Genomic DNA, 17,857 nt, shown 5'->3' on the forward strand with positions numbered 1-17,857 from the left:
TAATGACACGCGTAGAGACATTAGGGGGCAGAAGTAAAACACACTAAGTCAGCTCTATTTATTACATTCGACATATTTGTTTGTTTTTATCGCCTATCTCCGATAGAATAGTGAAGTATAGAAGTATCGTATTGCCGAGTGTACATAGACAGTTGAAAACCATTAGGGATTTGCGCGGAGTGCAAGAGACAAGCGTTTTTAACCTTTATCGCTACTGCGCCTGGATTTCTCGGCGAAGGAGAATGTGAACGACTTACACGGGTTTCTATTGCTAAAGAGAAGAAAGAGGACGAGGAAGATTCACACAAACCAAACACATCTACTACACAATACACACACACACACAGCGGCAGCGAGAAGGAGGAAAGGAACAGAAGCGATAGTATTAAATTTCGCGCCTAATCGCTTACAAGCAAACGATAGCAAATAAAGTGAATGCAGAAAAACAAAACAAAGCAAAAATACAAACAAACCAACACGAAAGTAATATGTAATGTGGGCTACAAGTTTTTAACTATATCCTCCTTAAATAAAACGAAAATCAATAAAATCTCCAAACCACGTAACGCGTAAACACTGAATAGAGGATTGATGCGTTTTGATTTTTTTCTCTCGTCGGCCTACTTTCGTTTGGTGCAAAGTATTCGAAGCCGCTTTTATTCGCAATCCTTGCATGTTCCTTGAGGGAATCGTTCGCCTGCTTTGTACAATATTTTATCGTTATTACTAACCATTCCGTCAAGTGTCAAAAATCAGTTACTTCCTATTCGCAGTTTTTAACATTTGGAAAAAGAAAGGGGAATGTGATAGCTGAAAGGTTTTCCATTGATAGATATTGCGTAACTGATCGTATTTTGATTCCCGTATCAAATAATCTATAAATTCATCCATGTCCTCCTCTTCGCTTTCGGCCTGTTGTACTTCCGTCGGCTTTTCGGGGGCCGTATCGTTGGCAAACAGTTTTCGCTTCGTCTGACTCTTGGCCACACGTTCCGACCGGCTCCCGTTTGCATTCGCCGCTGATTGCGACGTGGTTGACTCACTCTTGGTTTCATTCTTGTTGCTTTGATTAAGCTGATGTCCGGTAGGTTTCACCGCGGACGATTCATCCGCAACACCAGCCAGAAAGTCTTTGTATGTGTCGTTCACCACACTGGTCGCTCGCTGCGTTCGGTTAGGATCGTCGCGGATCGTTTGTTTTTGCTGTTGCTGCTGGGAACGATTTGCACTGCTGTTATCAAACTGCTGATGTGCCTTCGGTGTACCAATGTTGCCTTTTCCTTTCGAACCACCCGGTTGCCATAGTTGCAGCTGTGGCTGTTGCTCTAACTCTCCCATCGATTTGTGCCGCTGTCGCTGCTTCTGGCCCTGTTGCGTTTGTTGGTGATTGTTCATTTTCTGCTTGCCCGCTGATTCGCGTCCAAACACGGGCGAATTGTTCGCCAGTACATTGACCGATCCTTTGCCAATTGCGCCCTTTCCACCCTTTCCCGTGTGGTACGATTCAAGCCACTTTTTCAATCGCTTCACGAATGGTAAAATCATAAAAAATGAATTCCCGGACAGGTTGTGGTTGCCCTTCACGATATTGTCGTGCTTTGTTACTGGCAGCACATCAACCGGAAACCATTCGCAGCATTTGATTTCGTTGCGCGTTTTCGGCATGAACACGGTCGTTAACGGTACTCCCGGCACAAGGTACAGGCGGGTAAACTGATAGTTGATGATTACGTCAATGTACTCAGTTGGTACGATCAGCTTGCTAATGTCGTAACCCGTCTCTTCGTACACCTCGCGGATGGCACAGTTAGCCGGTTCCTCGTTTTCGTTGATCTTTCCTTTGGGAAACCCCCAGGATGATTTCGCCCAGAACGATTGCACCAGCAGCACATGCTTCATATCTTCCGAAAGCAATATCGCACCGTAAGTCGGTACGGTCAGCTTGTACTGCTTCCAGTCCTCCAGTACAGTGTCCACATTAGGCCAGTGCGGTTGCAGAAATGGAACGTGCTGCGGAACAACACATAAACATAAGCATCCGTCGCTATAAAAACACCCCCGACTTACCTTAAACATTTGCTGCGCAAACTGCTTGATGCCACACTTGTGCTTACTTTCCGCACAGTAAAAATCCAGATAAAACCAATGCGCCAGTTCCATTTGGAAGCAGATGCGAATCAAATTTTTGCGCTCCTCCTCTGGCACGTTGATGATGAACCGGCTGGCCAGATCGTCCATTATGTCGCGATCCATAATGAGCGATCCATTCTGTTTGCCCTTCTGGCCCGATGCTGTTCCGGGCGGTATCACGCTTACCGGACTGTTTGTGGCCATTAAATCCTGCGTTCGAGTGTAGAACTCGTAAGAAAAGTTGTATTTTCTAGACCTTTAGCGTTTCTGCCTACTTCTGCTGTGTTATTGTTTGCTTCGCAGTCAGCAGATGGAATGACAGCTACAGTAGAGGACACAGTTGATGCTTTTTTTCAGCTGTTTAGAAAATATCAACAGAAAACTAAATTTTGGACTAGTTTTGGCACCTCTATTTTAACCCAAGGAAAACCTCAACCGGATCGGATTTCTGTCGGAAGTGCTGTGACCACTACATCGTATGCGGCAAATTCGCAAGCGACAGACCTGTGACCAATCATCGCTGTCAATGAAGATGACCGACGTGATTACCTCATTGCACCTCCAGCACTGTCAGTCGCTTTGTTGTGCGTAGAAACTGGTTCTGATTTTCCACTGGCATACGTGCTCTTTATTTACAAAATTGTGAAACACACTTTTGGGAGCTTATTTCCCGCACAAGGACCCGTTGCGCCCAAGCTCCCAAGGTGTCTGATCAGCCGTACGCGATCGGACAAAATGCCAAACCAAACCATCGGTTGCAGCAGAAGCACCAGTGTCGGCCTATATTTGTGCTAGATCTCTAACTCCCGACCCATAAACACGACGCATATCGGAGTGGAAAAAAGTGCTTGCGTACATAGGTGGCAAACACAGACTGGGGATTTGGTGTGTGAAAATCAATTCCCTGCTTGCTGGCCATTGATTTTTGTTTTTTTAGAGGTCGTTCACTTTCGAACCTGCCTGTCTCTCCCTTACTGCCAAACGGTTGAAGAGCCTCCTAGTAGTGTGCCACACATTCCTGTTGCTCTAGTTCCTAACACCTTCCCCCACCCCCTGCTGCTTCTTTGCGATTGCGTCCCTTCTGTACGTAAATAATAACACAACGACGTATAGCGAGACACACTGAACACTGTGTGTGTGTCGATATGGCAGATAAAAGGTTAGTAACAGGGTGGGAACTTGCAACTTTGGGTTTTTTTTAGATTTTTTCGATTGATAACTATCTTTTTCTCGCATATTAGTCCCAGTGATGAATCGGTCTCCACAGATGCACCGACCAGTCCGTCTAAAGGCAGGACCGTAGATGCACCGACAAGTCCAACGGGAAGCACTGCATCGGCCAGCTCGTCCAGTTGGTGGGGCTCGTGGATAGACACGGCACGTACAAAGGTAACGAGTGAATGTATTGGTTGTATGACGATGGTATGCTTTTATTCAACTCATAAACAGCTGTGCAAAAAAAGTGATGTCGATAGAAAATGCACTTTGTTTATCAACGTTCATTGGGAATGAATCAAACTCTAATCATGAAATTTTTTGCTGTTTTGCGTCCTTCCAGTCTGCATCGGTTCTGGAGGCGGTTAAAAATGATTTGACAGAACTAACGACGGTCGTTAAGACGGAAGCATCGAGCGCTACCGAAGCACTCGGTCGTTCGCTTAGTCTGGGCGAACCGGATTCGGCCGTCGGTGTGATGAAGAAAAGTTTCAGCAGCTTCCTGGGCCAGGTCACCGAGGCACTGGTGCCGTCGCTCGAGGAGGACGAAGAAACCGAAGCCGTACTGATAACGGCCGACGGTACGCTCACGCTGACCGGTTTCTACAAGCATCTGGCCGAGATGCAGGCAAACAACGATACGTATCTGGAGGAACCGGCCGATGAGCTGCGGGAAAAGTACAAGCGCTGGATGGAGGTTGTCGAGCAGGAACAGTTTACTGAGCCACGGCTAGCGAAGCATCTCGCTAGCAGTACGATACTGAACGAGAAATACGTCACACTGGTGCCTGCCAAAGTTGCTCACATGAATTTCTGGAAACGGTAATTACTCGCATCCGTACTAGTAATAGAATCCTGATAGCAGCATTTCATCATACTCATACAACAATTGCAGATATCTCTTTAAAAAAGCCTTGCTCGAGGATGCGATTGCGAATGCGGAATTGGCCGAGCGGAAAGCGAAAGCTGCGCTCAACTCTACGGAAACGTGTGCACCAAACAAAGCGATCGTACAAACCGATCAACCTAGACGAACGATCGAAGAAGGTAAGTGGAGATGAGAATAGCGGACGTTTTTCTTCCAAAGCATAACCTGACCTTCCGTCTCCCAGCAACCGAACCGGACGCCGAAACGCCTTCGTACCCAATCTCGGATGATCTTGCTTGGACGGAAGTGCCCGAATTCGACGCAACGAACATTGAACTATCGGAGGAAGAACAGGCCCGATTGCTGGAAGAGTACGAGCAGGAGATACGGGAACGTGAAAAAACCCTCACGACCAGTGTCGGCAAACTCGACATCGTTGACGAATCCTTACTAGTTCAATCGGACATCGAAGGCACACCGCAAAAAACACCGAAAGCATCCGCCCAAGCAACAGCTGAAGGTCCTAAAGGCAAATCCACGTCCACGGTGGCAGCTGCAAAGAAGGAATCGAAAGCGTTGAGCAACCAAAAGGCAAACACACAGCAGCCAAACAAATCCGGTTCGCAGCAGCAACCGGGCGGTAAGGGGTCGAACAGCAACGCTGGTAAGAATGTAAATAACAAAAACCAGCAACAACAACAACAACAGCAGACGGGTAAGAAGGGCGCACAACAGCAAACCGGTGGCAAAAAGAAGGATCAGCTCAAGATGGACAAGAACCACTTCTCGAAGGAGGCGGAAGCGTCATCCTCCAACTCGGACGAAAGCTGGGAGAAGGAGTTCGAGCTGGAATGAGGCGAACCGATCGATCTGCGCCGCGAGTTGTCCGAGTGCGCCGATTGGTCGTCCTTACGTTTACCCTAGTTTCCGGCTTATTGACCTCAATGCAAGACCTCTCTCGCTCCCAATTACGGTTCGATGCTAATTATGATTGATTGTGATGTCCTTGAATGCTGCAGTAGAAGCTGAACGTTGGAATAACTGGCGGATGGGGTTTTTTTTTATATACAACGGACCCATCCATTCCGTATGATTACGATTCCCAATTGACGCCCCAATATGGCCATATAGGGGTCTGTGCAAGCGTGCTTACAGCCAAGGTAAGAATGTGCCCGACTAGACCCAAGAGTTGGCAAAAGAGAAGGAACGCTCCAAACGTGCAACGTTTGTAATATTTTATTAGTTTATATTGTTAGCCTATTAGTTAAGCCTACTCCTCGTGTTTTTTTTTGTTGTTGTGCAAGTGTAATGTTCTATACGCCCTGAGCGTAGAATGAGTACAGACACCGAAAATAGTGGAGTTTTCCAGGGAAGAGCTGGTAGTTCCCTAACTGAAGGAACGTTAGTTGCAGTTTAGTAAAAGGAATGAATTGTTTATTTTTATATACAACTCTATCTATCTAGACAATTATGTACGTGTGTACTTTGTGTATTCTTAAAAAACTGTTTCTGTAAAATCATCTCGCTAGGGTAGCATTTCGTTCCTTTTGCTTGCTTGGGCCGTGGCGAACAAGTAAGCAAACCAAGCATTTCGGAAAACCCCTGCCAATCCGGTGCGTTTTCCCCCCGGCAGGGGGAAACCCTAGCCCTAGCTGTCCACGGTGAACGGACGGACGGGAATAGAAATTCTACTATCACTAGCATCTAGTTAAACGATCGTACAGTTCTGTTTTTGTGTTTAGTTTTAGTGTAACTAATCCCGCTACTTCGACAAATTTGCATGGACATTCTGATAAAACCGTGTGACTGTATAACCTCGAAGAAAGCAAAACAACGATGGCAGTGTGTGCGCAATGTTTCGATCGTTCGAGTCACATTAAACGATTAATAAAGTGAATCATATTTTATTACCAATTTATTGTGTGCTTATTGCAGCGGAGACTAACGCCGCCTATTGATCACGCCGCGAACGTGTTGGAGGCGACGGACGTGCGGTGGTAGTGGAAGAACTCGCCGTAGAACTGGTGGCGGGTTTAGTAGTCGCGCTCGTCGTTGTACTGGAAACGGTCGAAGTGGTAGTCGACGAGGTCGGAGTAACACTAGATCCGGTAGTCGTAGCGGTCGGATTGGTTGAAGTTAACGGAGTTGTAGTGGATGAAGGTGATGCCGTGGTAGAAGCACTGGTAGTTGGTAAAACCGTTGTTGTGGAGGTAGTTGTCGTCGATCCCGATCGAGGTGATGCCGTAGTGGAGCTGGTAGTTGGTAAAGCCGTTGTAGTGGAGGTAGATGTCGTCGGTACCGAACGAGGTGATGCAATGGTAGAAGAACTGGTAGTAGGTAAAGCCGTTGTAGTGGAGGTAGATGTCGTAGACGTAGAGGACATTTGGTTCCTGTTCTTGTTCTTATTCTTCCTTCGCCTTGGAGGTGGACGAGGACGTCTCATTTTCATCTCTCCACTTTGCCCGGATGATTGGCCCTTTTGGCGTTTTCCCGGACCGTTCTGCCCCATTTCTCGATCCATACTCTTCGGTTTCACTTCACCGGACTCTTCGGAAGAGCTGGACTGCTGTTTGCGGCGTGCAGGCATCCCATCAACGGTGGAGATGTAACTACAGACGCACACAACCAAAAATGTCACCAGAATTAGACGATTCATTTTGCTACGCACCGCACTGAGATGCAACGATAACTAGGCACAATCACTGATCATCTGATCTCGAGTCGACGAACCACGCCGGGCTTATATATGTATAAAGTGACGAGCATTTTGTTTGCTAATTAGAGTGTCTCGTTGAACTCTTCATATTTCAAAAGAACCTCAAATAAACAGTTGGACCGGTCAAACCGGTTGCGCTCCGTGGAAGTTTGTTTTCAAATTCCCCACCCATCCATGCTGCCACATACAACCTTGGGGAGGCGTAGACAACCTCGTAGCATATTTCATTGAGACATGAATTACTTTATTTGTTGTTAAATCTTCCGAAGAAACAAACAATCTTGTTGAGTAGAAAAGAAGGTCCGACATGGAGAGTAATTAAAATTCTATTCTCAAATAGATTTGCGCGGGAAAGACAATTTCTGAAGCCTTCAGTAGAACGATTTTTTTAGGTTATTGACGAGTTTTAATTTAATTCATTGCGTTCAAAATGAGTTCAGAACATCAAGAGGTCAACTCTTGGAACTCTTATAAATTGTCAGTTTCTTTTCGCCGTATAGACTAATTATAGACGAGGAATTCTAGGCTAGACAGAATAGCCAAAAAATCATTGTAATGACTCCTCCATAGGTTTATTTATCAACTGCATCCAAGTAACCATAGCAAACGGACAATTCAAACATTATCCTTCATCATATCAACTCTCAATTCTTCATCTTTTGATGACCAAATTCGAGTCGCCAGTGTGAAGACTTCTCCCTTTCGAAACAGGACACTCCAATGTTTATCTGTCACGGTAGGTACACCTCCCCCATCTAGTATCCTTCGGTTGAATCCTTGCACCACTCTCACGACTCCACTCTCTTCACTCTCATCTCAGCCATATCCTTACGCCTGTGCTTTCTCTTTCCATCTCTCGCTCGCAGGCTAAAAACGGCACCGTGAGCATCTTTTTGGTTCGAAGCGCCCTCGGTGGAGCAAATGTCTTCACTTTCCACCAAAATGGCACACTGATCGGTTGCGTGAGGTAGTGAGAGTAGTGCGCCCAAGAAATCACCCCGAAAGCGAAAACCAGTGAAACCCGCCCGAGTGCCCGTTTTTCCACCAGTGCGAACCCGTGCGTGGGGATTAAGGATAATCCTGCCAGGATTTTTTCGCAGAACCCCTTCATCAGGACCGCCAACTGGGATGTGGTAGGTGCTCTGGATGGTAGGAACCCTTTGCAGGTACTGGGCAGTGGTTACGTATGAGCAGAGGTTGAAAATGTCCACCAAACCGTTGCGTTCTTTCATATCGATCCGCGATTGTACTTAATTTCCCAAGGAAAAAAGTGTCTTTTCGTGATTAATTTTCACACCACATGATGTACCCCACGCGGCCGTTCGGTCCACTTCCTTTCATCTTCAGTCGCAATTCTGTGCCAGGAGAGAAATGTGAAGTTAGCGAGGGTTGGGTGATGTAAAAAAATCAATAACTGCTTCCAGCGTGATTTTGCTCTCGTCTCGATTGAGCATCCGTGTTCGCGGTACGCTCTCCGGGTACCACGAGGTTTATCTTTAAGCGCCAAGCGAATGTTGCCAACGAACGAATTAAATTTAGTCGCTTTTCTTTTCCTATTTTTTCAGGTTTAATAATGAACAAACATTGATGTAATTGAGTTGATCCAAGTTTTACAAAATCACTGAAAAGTCTTCCAATACACCGGCCAGCTCCAGTGTTATTCAAACAGTGCTTTGTGTGTGTGTGTGTAGTTGAATATTGTTCATTGTTAAACCGAAAACTGCATCATGGCGTTCCTGAACAATCTGCGCTCAGTGCCGCTGCCGCCGGTGAAAAACATGCTCAATGTGGCACTGCAAACAGCCCGTCAAACGATTCCGGCCAAGCAGAAACAGAACGGCTACGAAGAACCGGCCGGAGAGAGCTTTGGTGGTGCACCCGGTGCAAGTGGCATGCGATCGCCACCGCAAGTCCCCCCAAGGCCACAGAATGTTCATTTCGCCGAACAGGACGGTAAGTACCTGGCGGTGGTTTCGTGGACGTCCACTTGCGAGGACACATCTTCATGCAGAGCTCCTCTTATATTGTCCTTAGCCGCGGGTGACACTGGTGGAACAACGGAGATGAATCCTTTGAATCCGTTCACGAATCCGAAGGCATACTATCAGGAGGATGGAACGGAACAACCCGGTACTAACCAGTACCAGGAGACGGGTTTCAATCAGGGTGATTTCGAAAATGGGTACCAAGCGGGCGGCTACCCTCCGAGGTATGCGATCGGAGGAGAGAGTTCTGAGGCAGGCAGAATGTTAATGATGTCCCGTATCGTATTCTCTTCCAACAGACAGGGCAGTGTGCAGTCTTTTGGTTCGGACAGTACGTTCGCCGGAGGTTGCGAAGGTGAAGCCCCAGGTGGAGCTAAGATCAACGAGTATCAGGCCGCTTGGAACGTGACCAATGCAATTCAGGTAATGTCTAAATGCAGACAGATGTCCGTTACATGTGGGATATCCCCTGGATGCATTTCGTTGAGGAGAGCTATGTCACTGCATATGCTCGACGTTAGACATCTTGTCATTTCATTTCTAGACATCTCTTTACCTTGAGTTTCTATCAATTTTATCATCTCCATAATTGCACGTATAATCAATATTTTCATTTGTATCTAAACGTACAACCAATTGTTCTAGACAATATACGGTCGTGGTAAGTATACTATGCAAGGCCCTGATCTAAATCCCCAAAGACACGATTCCTTGCGAAATTCGGCATGCCTCCGTTGTATCTGCCGCATCATCTTCCTCTCGTCTAATTCGCTGTCTTAGAATCCTGTTGGGTACTTCCGGCAGAACATCGCATCCCTAGCAGATTGTTAACGGAGAACTTGTTTAAATTATTCCAGGGAATGTTCATCGTGTCGCTACCATTTGCGGTCCTGCGGGGCGGCTACTGGGCGATCATCGCGATGGTTGGCATAGCTCACATTTGCTGCTACACCGGCAAGATTCTCGTCCAGTGTCTGTACGAGCCGGATCCGCAAACCGGCGAACCGGTACGGGTCCGGGACAGCTACGTGTCGATCGCGAAGGTGTGCTTCGGCAAGAAGATCGGTGCCCGGGTCGTCAGCATAGCGCAGATCATCGAGCTGCTCATGACGTGCATCCTGTACGTGGTCGTGTGCGGCGATCTGATGGCCGGTTCCTTCCCGGACGGTGCATTAGACACGCGGTCGTGGATGATGCTGTGCGGCATCTTTCTGCTGCCGCTCGCGTTCCTCAAGTCGCTGCATCACGTGTCGCTGCTGTCGTTCTGGTGCACCATGGCCCACCTGCTGATCAACGCGATCATCGTCGGCTACTGCCTGCTGGAGATCGGCGACTGGGGCTGGAGTAAGGTCAAGTGGCGAATGGACTTTGAGAACTTTCCAATCTCACTTGGTGTTATTGTCTTCTCCTACACGTCGCAAATCTTCCTGCCCACGCTCGAGGGCAACATGGAGGATCGGTCCAAGTTCAACTGGATGCTCGACTGGTCGCATATAGCGGCGGCCGCATTTAAGGCCCTGTTCGGGTACATCTGCTTCCTGACGTTCCAGAACGATACGCAGCAGGTCATCACGAACAATCTGCACTCGCCCGGGTTCAAAGGTCTGGTGAACTTTTGTCTGGTCATCAAGGCGATCCTCAGCTACCCGTTGCCGTTCTTTGCCGCCTGCGAGCTGCTCGAGCGTGCGTTCTTCCGTGGCAAACCGAAGACCATCTTTCCGGTCGTCTGGGAGCTGGATGGGGAGCTGAAAGTTTGGGGCCTGGCATGGCGTTTGGCCGTCATTCTCGGCACGATCATGATGGCCATCTTCATACCACACTTTTCCATCCTGATGGGTTTCATCGGGAGCTTCACGGGTACGATGTTAAGCTTTATCTGGCCCTGTTACTTCCATCTGAAGCTGAAGGGCCACCTGCTGGATCAGAAGCAGCGCGCCTACAACTACTTCATCATCTTTCTCGGTGTGCTGTTTTGTGTGGTTGGCATCTACGATTCGGGCACGGCTTTAATCCACGCCTTCGAGATCGGTTTGCCGTTCTAAGCAGCGCAAAGCCCCGGCTTCAGTGGAGCGCTTCCCATGAAGATGTTTGTACAGAGTGCATACCCATTACAAATTACACTTCCACTCATCTGCCATTTATCTCACACGAACCGTTGTTAAAACCGTTTCACTCCTTTTTCATTAGACCATGGCAAACGTGTCCAGGTGTTACGTTGGACGAATGCGTTGGTTGGTTAGTACGCAAAAGTTACACACTATCGGGCTTGCGACGATGGGCGATGCGCGGATGTGACAAGATATCAGAGTTTAAAACAGCAGCAACATTGGATTGGCGAGCAGCGAGTCTTGGGCGTGGACAGCCCGGGTCAGACGTGAACTTGTACCGATTCCTCCAAATCGACATCCAATAATTTGAACATATCGGGCACATATTGAGGCACATTGAATAGCTCACCAGCTCTCTCTCATCATGGCTAGGCAAAGCAAACTGAATCGTTAATCAATGTCTTCCTTTACTGTAAGCGAGAAGCGATAGAAACGAGTTAAGATGAAACTGCAACTAATAACAAACTAGTACACATTGTTAGCGGTATTGACAACTTAGCAAGCAAATATACACAAAAATAGCAAAGATCCACCGGTGGGCGTGGGATGTGGGACGTTGAAAAGTATGCAGAAATGCATCGTAAAAGAATGCAAAACAGTCACAGTCTTCCAGACATATACACACATATATATAGATATACATAAAAAGAGGTCACAAAATTGGAACACAAATATTATACAGAAGTAACAAGAACAACCCAACAGCACAACATATTTAAGCTAGTGAGCGAAGCGTAACGATATCTGCTAGGATATTAATGAAGTAAGCAAAAGCTAAGTTAATAGTAGATTTAAACGCGAACGTGGATAATATTGCCGGTAAGGTTCTGTTACGTTCGAGCAATGTAGCCGCACGAACTGCGGTGCAAATTGAAGTTGAAACAGCGTGTGTGACCCGCTCGTCCTACATCCGGTAGTGAATATTTCAATCGAATCAATTATATAGTGCTAACGACAATAAGCCAGCGAGGCACTGACGCAATCCGGAATTGGCAGATACGGTGTATTTACTTCTTCCAGCATTGCAACCGAAGCTTAACTGCTATACAAAATTCCAAATTGAGTGTTTTGCAGTTTTAAATTTCAACTGCAAGAATTAAAACTATCTTCCAGAAAAGGCCGGGGATAATCGTTATGTTACAATGGTCAACATATTATACAATGCATCAGTACACGGCTAGTAAGAATGATATACTCCTATACAACACGTGAACGCTATACCAACGTCTTCCAAAACAGCATATTAGCATGTGAAGTAATTGTAACGTACTTTAATCTATTTACCCCCGTGTGTCCAATGAAAATGTCTTCCAAAGGGCGCGCCATCGGACAAATGTTAGTATTGCTGCATTGTTTTGCTGAAATTGTTTGTTGTAACGGCGTTTGTTTTATGTCTTGCCAGCAAGGAGATCACTTATTTGCTGCCTGGTCACACGAATTGTGTCAATCACAAGTACAATAATCGTTACAGCGGGACGATCAGTCTGCAAGGGGGCAGTGATTTTATTCTACTCGTAGTTAACGGAGTGCATACATACGGCAAATGCATTAGAAGAAAAAGTGTTTAGTTGTTTTATGGCTTTGTTCCAAGTATTGAATGTTCCACTATACAATAATCTCTATTGTACTTATTGCAAATTAATGTATTTAAGAGCAACATTATAGGTGTCCGAATAAATAACAGTTATTTAACTTTAAATTCAACCTTAAACGTGTTTCCCATATTATTGTGTTATGTATTGTACTTGAATAGCAAAAGTGACTTACTTACTCACTTATCCTGTGCTACAACCGCATCGCGATCTTGACTTGCTGCAGGAGTCCTCGTAATCTGGCCTTTCTGGCAGACAAGTTAACGCCATTACTGTATCTCAATCTGGGTCTTTTATGATGACCTAAATGGACTTTTTGAGCTAGGTCGTCTGCTACAATTCTAATGACATATGACCAAACAAGTAAAATTAACATTAAAAGTTCTTAGCGCTTGTAAACCAATGTAAAATTTGTTTTTCATCAACTATTTGCTAAATCTGTGTGTTGATTTGACTGATACTGTAAAAAACGAGCGAGACCGATGGGTGGAAATACCACTTAGAAAGATTTATTTTGAAACAGAAGCTTTTTATAACTGAATTAAATGATCCAAAAACGTAAAACGCACAATGGCTTTTAACAAACATTCTGTAATCGTTTCGATAAAGAATTTAAAGGTGTTTTTACTTACATTTTTGTGAATTTACGCTTCAATCTTGAATTGACTTTGCTTGATGGCGTTTGACGTTTCTTGCCTGCTGCACAAATTCGGAGGGGAAAGCAGGGCTCGTATGCCTTGGACTAATTATTTAGGCTATACAGTATATTTAGAATGAGATTGAATTGAATCAGATTGCTACTTTTAATTGTACACGTGTAGAGTTTAACATCAAAATAACCATTTATAAAATTGTTTCAATAATTTCAAAACCATTATGAAAATAGGTTTTCATGGAACAAAAGGGAGTGACGAACCCTGAAACATAATTTTGACGTTCCGTGTGACGTAACGAAACGTAAACAAAACCGTACAGCATACAGCAGCAGCACAGTACGGTGGTTTATATTAGTTTTACTCAATAATATACAATTCATCTCGTTTCATTTAACCCAAATTGAGTGAAAAAGATGGTGTGTAAAGTTTAAAACGATTAGTTGCGTCCCACGATTACTCGGAATGGTTGTGGAAAGCTGTCAAAACTGTGCTCAATAAACAAATGCAAAAAAAAGGAAGTCAAAGCTGCGTCTGTGTATGAAGTGTCGTGCGTAGAGAGAACCTTTAGGAAAGGTTTGTTCGCCAAAGCGCTCTGCCGTTGCCGTGTTTTGTTTGCGGAGTGGTTTAAAATCAACAAATTTAAGGGCCGTCTACTAACAGGTGCATTGTTTTCTGGTGCTAGGCAGTGTGTTGCAATCGGGATCTGTGCGGGTGTGTAAAAGACGACCTCCGGGGAAAGCTTTTTCCACAAACGGTCGCGCTTTCTTTCTGGTGGCTTTACCGTGCAGCGCAAGGTGTGTAGTGTGTGCAAGGTGTTGGAGCAGCAGCATTGGGAAAGTCAGTGGTGTGTTGCAAAAAGATAACAAGATAAAATTCGTTCCGTTCCGAATCATACGGTGTACGTGCCGTATATTTGCTTAGTGTTTTCCTGTGTGCAGTGTGTGGTTTTGCTTCGATAGGTTAGAGCTCTGAAATCTTTATTTAATGCGCAGTGCCACCGTACAGCCGTAGTATACCGAATTCCTACGCCAATTTGCACCTCGAACAGATCGTCATCAAGCCGATTAACACGGTGCTGAGAGTTCTGTGCGGCAACCGCCGTCTGGCCAGTCATCGAGTAAGGTGCGTTATGCCACTTCAATTGGTTCTCGTCCCTGAGGCCATTTACCAATTGCCCATTGAGTTGAATCAAATCATTGTTTATTTTAGTACACTCCGGATGCTTCCTATTTCCGCAATCGCAGAACCTGCAGGGAGAAGCCGCACCTACAAGCTTGTGTAAAATGCAAAAATCGAAAAAAACAGCCTCCATTCTGTACGCCGTTAGCGATCGATGGAACAGGATATTGGTTGCACCATGTTCTTGTTCCCTTCCTGTCGCTTTTACGGTGAGCGAAAACAGGAAGGGCATAAGCACACGACCGGAGAGTTGGTGAATGGAACATGGAGGAAACCATCCAGCATCCACCCCGAAAATTTTCGCAAAGATAACAACGCGCAGATCTCCTTTTTTCCGTCTGACAGTGGCGAAGCGTTTCCCTTTTGCTCGGTACAAAGAGAACCACGACCAAAGGGTGACAGTTGCGGCTCGGGAGAGCATAATTTCACAACAGGATAAAAGAAAGGACGATTCCGAGAGCGAAAGAGACTAGCAGGAGAGAAGATTTGCTTTATATGCTTGAATTAAGGACCAATATTCCGGGAAGGATGCTGTCACAGCAGGCTCTCTGCAGACAGAAAGGAATGTGTTGGAAGGTTTCCATTTTTTTTGTTGCTCCTGCTTGGTACTGGTTAAATGCTGGGTAATTGGTTCATGCTCATACCAGCCCCGTTACACACCTTCATCGGTGGGTTGACCGTGAAAATGAAACATCCTGCTGCGAGTGCACAAAACCGTATCAAGGCTTGCGCAAAAGAGGAAAAAAAAAAACATTGCACTACGTGGTGACAGCTTACATCTTAAGCCAGAGACAGTTGGATTCGGTTTTTTATCTGCCTTTGCCAGTCTGTTTTCTATGTGAAACATTTTGCTGACCTAATTGTTTTCCTTCACGATGGGTTTTTGATACGGCAGCAAGAGAAAGCCCTACAGAACGTTGGTTAGAATTACGCTCGTCAGCACTTTCGGTACCGTTCCATTCGTACGAAGTGACCAAAGCGAGCATCTTTAATGTAATTGCTACAGTTTGTAATTCAGCATACTTATGCAATGATATAAATGCTGTAAGGTTAATAATTTTATATAAAAATGGTTCCATTTCGGTACAGATCAATTGCTCACTTTAACGTCGATACGTTATCTCTCATTCAATACAAGTGTGTTAAAATTGAAATGATTAACAAATCTACATTGCTTTACTAAGCTCGTTTTATTGTTCATTTCGCGAAGGGTTTAAGATTATTTTTAAGAAATTATCGGATGTAAAACCGATCAAAGCATAATAACAAATGTTGCTGGGCACATTTCCATAGATCGTTAAGTTTTACTGCATCACAAACGGCATACCGGTGCTGTTGGGTTATCGTGTGCCGTTTTTATGAAGTGCGTCTTTATGGACGCTTCAGAGGCCATTGGCTTTTGGAGCGTACGCACCATCATCCACCGTACAAGGTGGATAGATAGTTTCTATTGCACCCACGCACTTTTGCCACCGTGAACCGTGCGGCACGTCCACATATTTGCATATTTAATTCGCCCAGTCTCCGGCCCGGCACTGCTGCTTATTAATTGCGGTCTCACGAAGAAGAGGAAGGCGTACATGTGCGATAAGATTAGTGCAGGAAGCTATAAAACGGGTCCACTGTATTGGAGCGTGTGAAAAATGATGTGTGTAGTACAACTCCTTTTATTATTCTTAAAAGTCGAGAAAATTGGTAGAAAAAAGGAATAATTAGCCGAGTAAGCTATTAGAATTTTATAACGAAAGGGTATTGATAGTTGTTGTGTTTTCATACGATTGCAATAGTCGTAAGAAGGATCATTCCTACACAAGCGAAAAATGTATGAGCGATCGACACGTTTCATATTTGCATTTATGCATTAACACGTCCAAATGAGAGCTACAAACAAACAGGCATTAACCGTCGCAAAATGCATAAGGCAAAAGGACCAGCAACAGCGAAATGATAGAAGCACAGAGAAAAAAAAAGAATCCAATAATTGATTAGTATGACAAACGTGAGTGGCTGCATCGCGCGATGCTAATGAAGACCACTGTCAATGCAATGATGAATAGTGTCTCTCTTGGATGATCCATTAATGGTGCCAGAAAGGTTAGGTTGGTGCAAATTGTAGGTAAATAAAGCTTAAAGTTTGCAAGGATGCGGGGGGTTAGGACGGTTAGGACGAAAGATATTTTTTTATCACATCAAACGAGATTTTAGGATAACATTAATCCACATCTAATGGTATTGTAATCTCCTGATCGTAAACGTGATTTATGCGCTGCTGGAAACGGGTCTTTGCCTTGGAAACTGATGGGAAATGTAATGCTCTTTGTGACACAGCAGCGCGTGATTGGTCTTCGACATTTCTTTTTTGTGTTTTGTTTCCCATGCGAACCTTCAATGGAACTCCGCCAATAGGGTAATAAGCTGGTCGCACTCGCACACAGATTCTACCGGAAAGACATCCGGTTGTCTTCGTACCCACTATCAACCAATAGGTTGCTAGTGACAAGATAATGGTATTGGAATTTTATTCGCTAGACGGCGCAAACTGACTGTGAGCGTATGAAGGCAATTCGTTGACCGGGCGTCGTCGTGCCCGCTGCATTTATGAACCAATGCAATCTGAAAGAAAGGCGTTCTTATCATCGCCGATCACCGTGTATCCTGCATGTTAAAGTAAACTTTTTTGTTTCCTTTCCTTTTTGTTATTTTTGCAGGTCCATTTCTGTGCCTCGTTCGTTGCGCATAAAAGCTGATAGCGAATAGTCACAAGGAACGCTACGGTAAGTAGACGAGCTCTTTTGTTAGTGTCCCTAAATTATTCTCAAACCATGGCATTACTGTAGACTAATTTGATGTTGATTTGATTCTTTCCATTGCCAACAATAATAATTTAGTTTTAGTAACAATTTCTTACGCTTCTTAAAGCTATGGGAAAAGGATGCCACCATTAAAGCAGTGAACAATGAAGAATTTAATAAACTTTCCCAGCCATTTCTGTGGTTCATAACGCACAATTGTATTAGCTTGAGCCGTATGGGTTATAAGCCCCGAGTGTACGTTATTATTAAGTTTTCCCACTAGCTGCGTTTGTGAGTAACACCGTACGTCTGCACCGGATGTCCACACGAGGTGGGACAGAATCCATTTATTTATTAAACCCTATGCTGCCGTCACCGTGCCGTCTTTTATTGCATTTTGTTTTGCGTAAATGCCAAGGCTGTCCTTCGGTTTTAGCAGCAACTTGTGAACCCGAACGGCAGGGAACGCTTCAGATCCCTCTTATATGTTTCCCCCATTCGGGTTGCAGTGCGTGAGAGCGAAAGATATGCGGCGTATGTGGGATGTTTGGACGTGGAAGCGTCATGTGCAATATGCTTCCAGAGTTTTATCCCCGTGTTTTTGGCAAGTGGCGGG

At 45.1% G+C, this 17,857-nt stretch overlaps 4 protein-coding genes across 4 annotated transcripts; 2 read left to right on the forward strand and 2 right to left on the reverse strand.

The window, feature by feature from the left end:
- Positions 1–756: 756 nt before the first annotated feature.
- On the reverse strand, positions 757–2,334 carry LOC128718524 (m7GpppN-mRNA hydrolase). The gene is made up of 2 exons (XM_053812147.1): positions 2,068–2,334; positions 757–2,010 (listed from the first exon to the last, which is right to left on the reverse strand). The coding sequence occupies exons 1-2, from the start codon at positions 2,332–2,334 to the stop codon at positions 757–759; spliced, it is 1,521 nt and encodes a 506-aa protein (XP_053668122.1).
- Positions 2,335–3,275: 941 nt separating this feature from the next.
- On the forward strand, positions 3,276–5,068 carry LOC128708741 (BSD domain-containing protein 1-A-like). Its single transcript, XM_053803721.1, has 5 exons — positions 3,276–3,289; positions 3,372–3,519; positions 3,689–4,167; positions 4,241–4,392; positions 4,458–5,068. Exons 1-5 carry the CDS (start codon positions 3,276–3,278, stop codon positions 5,066–5,068), a joined length of 1,404 nt encoding a protein of 467 aa, XP_053659696.1.
- A 1,096-nt stretch (positions 5,069–6,164) lies between these two features.
- LOC128718525 (integumentary mucin C.1-like) lies at positions 6,165–6,800 on the reverse strand. Its single transcript, XM_053812148.1, has one exon. It carries the CDS (start codon positions 6,798–6,800, stop codon positions 6,165–6,167), a length of 636 nt encoding a protein of 211 aa, XP_053668123.1.
- Positions 6,801–8,656: 1,856 nt separating this feature from the next.
- On the forward strand, positions 8,657–10,956 carry LOC128707442 (vesicular inhibitory amino acid transporter). Its single transcript, XM_053802393.1, has 4 exons — positions 8,657–8,882; positions 8,964–9,138; positions 9,214–9,337; positions 9,772–10,956. Exons 1-4 carry the CDS (start codon positions 8,657–8,659, stop codon positions 10,954–10,956), a joined length of 1,710 nt encoding a protein of 569 aa, XP_053658368.1.
- Positions 10,957–17,857: the final 6,901 nt, after the last annotated feature.

Source organism: Anopheles marshallii, chromosome 2 (genome assembly GCF_943734725.1).
Source record: "Anopheles marshallii chromosome 2, idAnoMarsDA_429_01, whole genome shotgun sequence".
NCBI classification, from domain to species: Eukaryota; Metazoa; Arthropoda; class Insecta; order Diptera; family Culicidae; genus Anopheles; species Anopheles marshallii.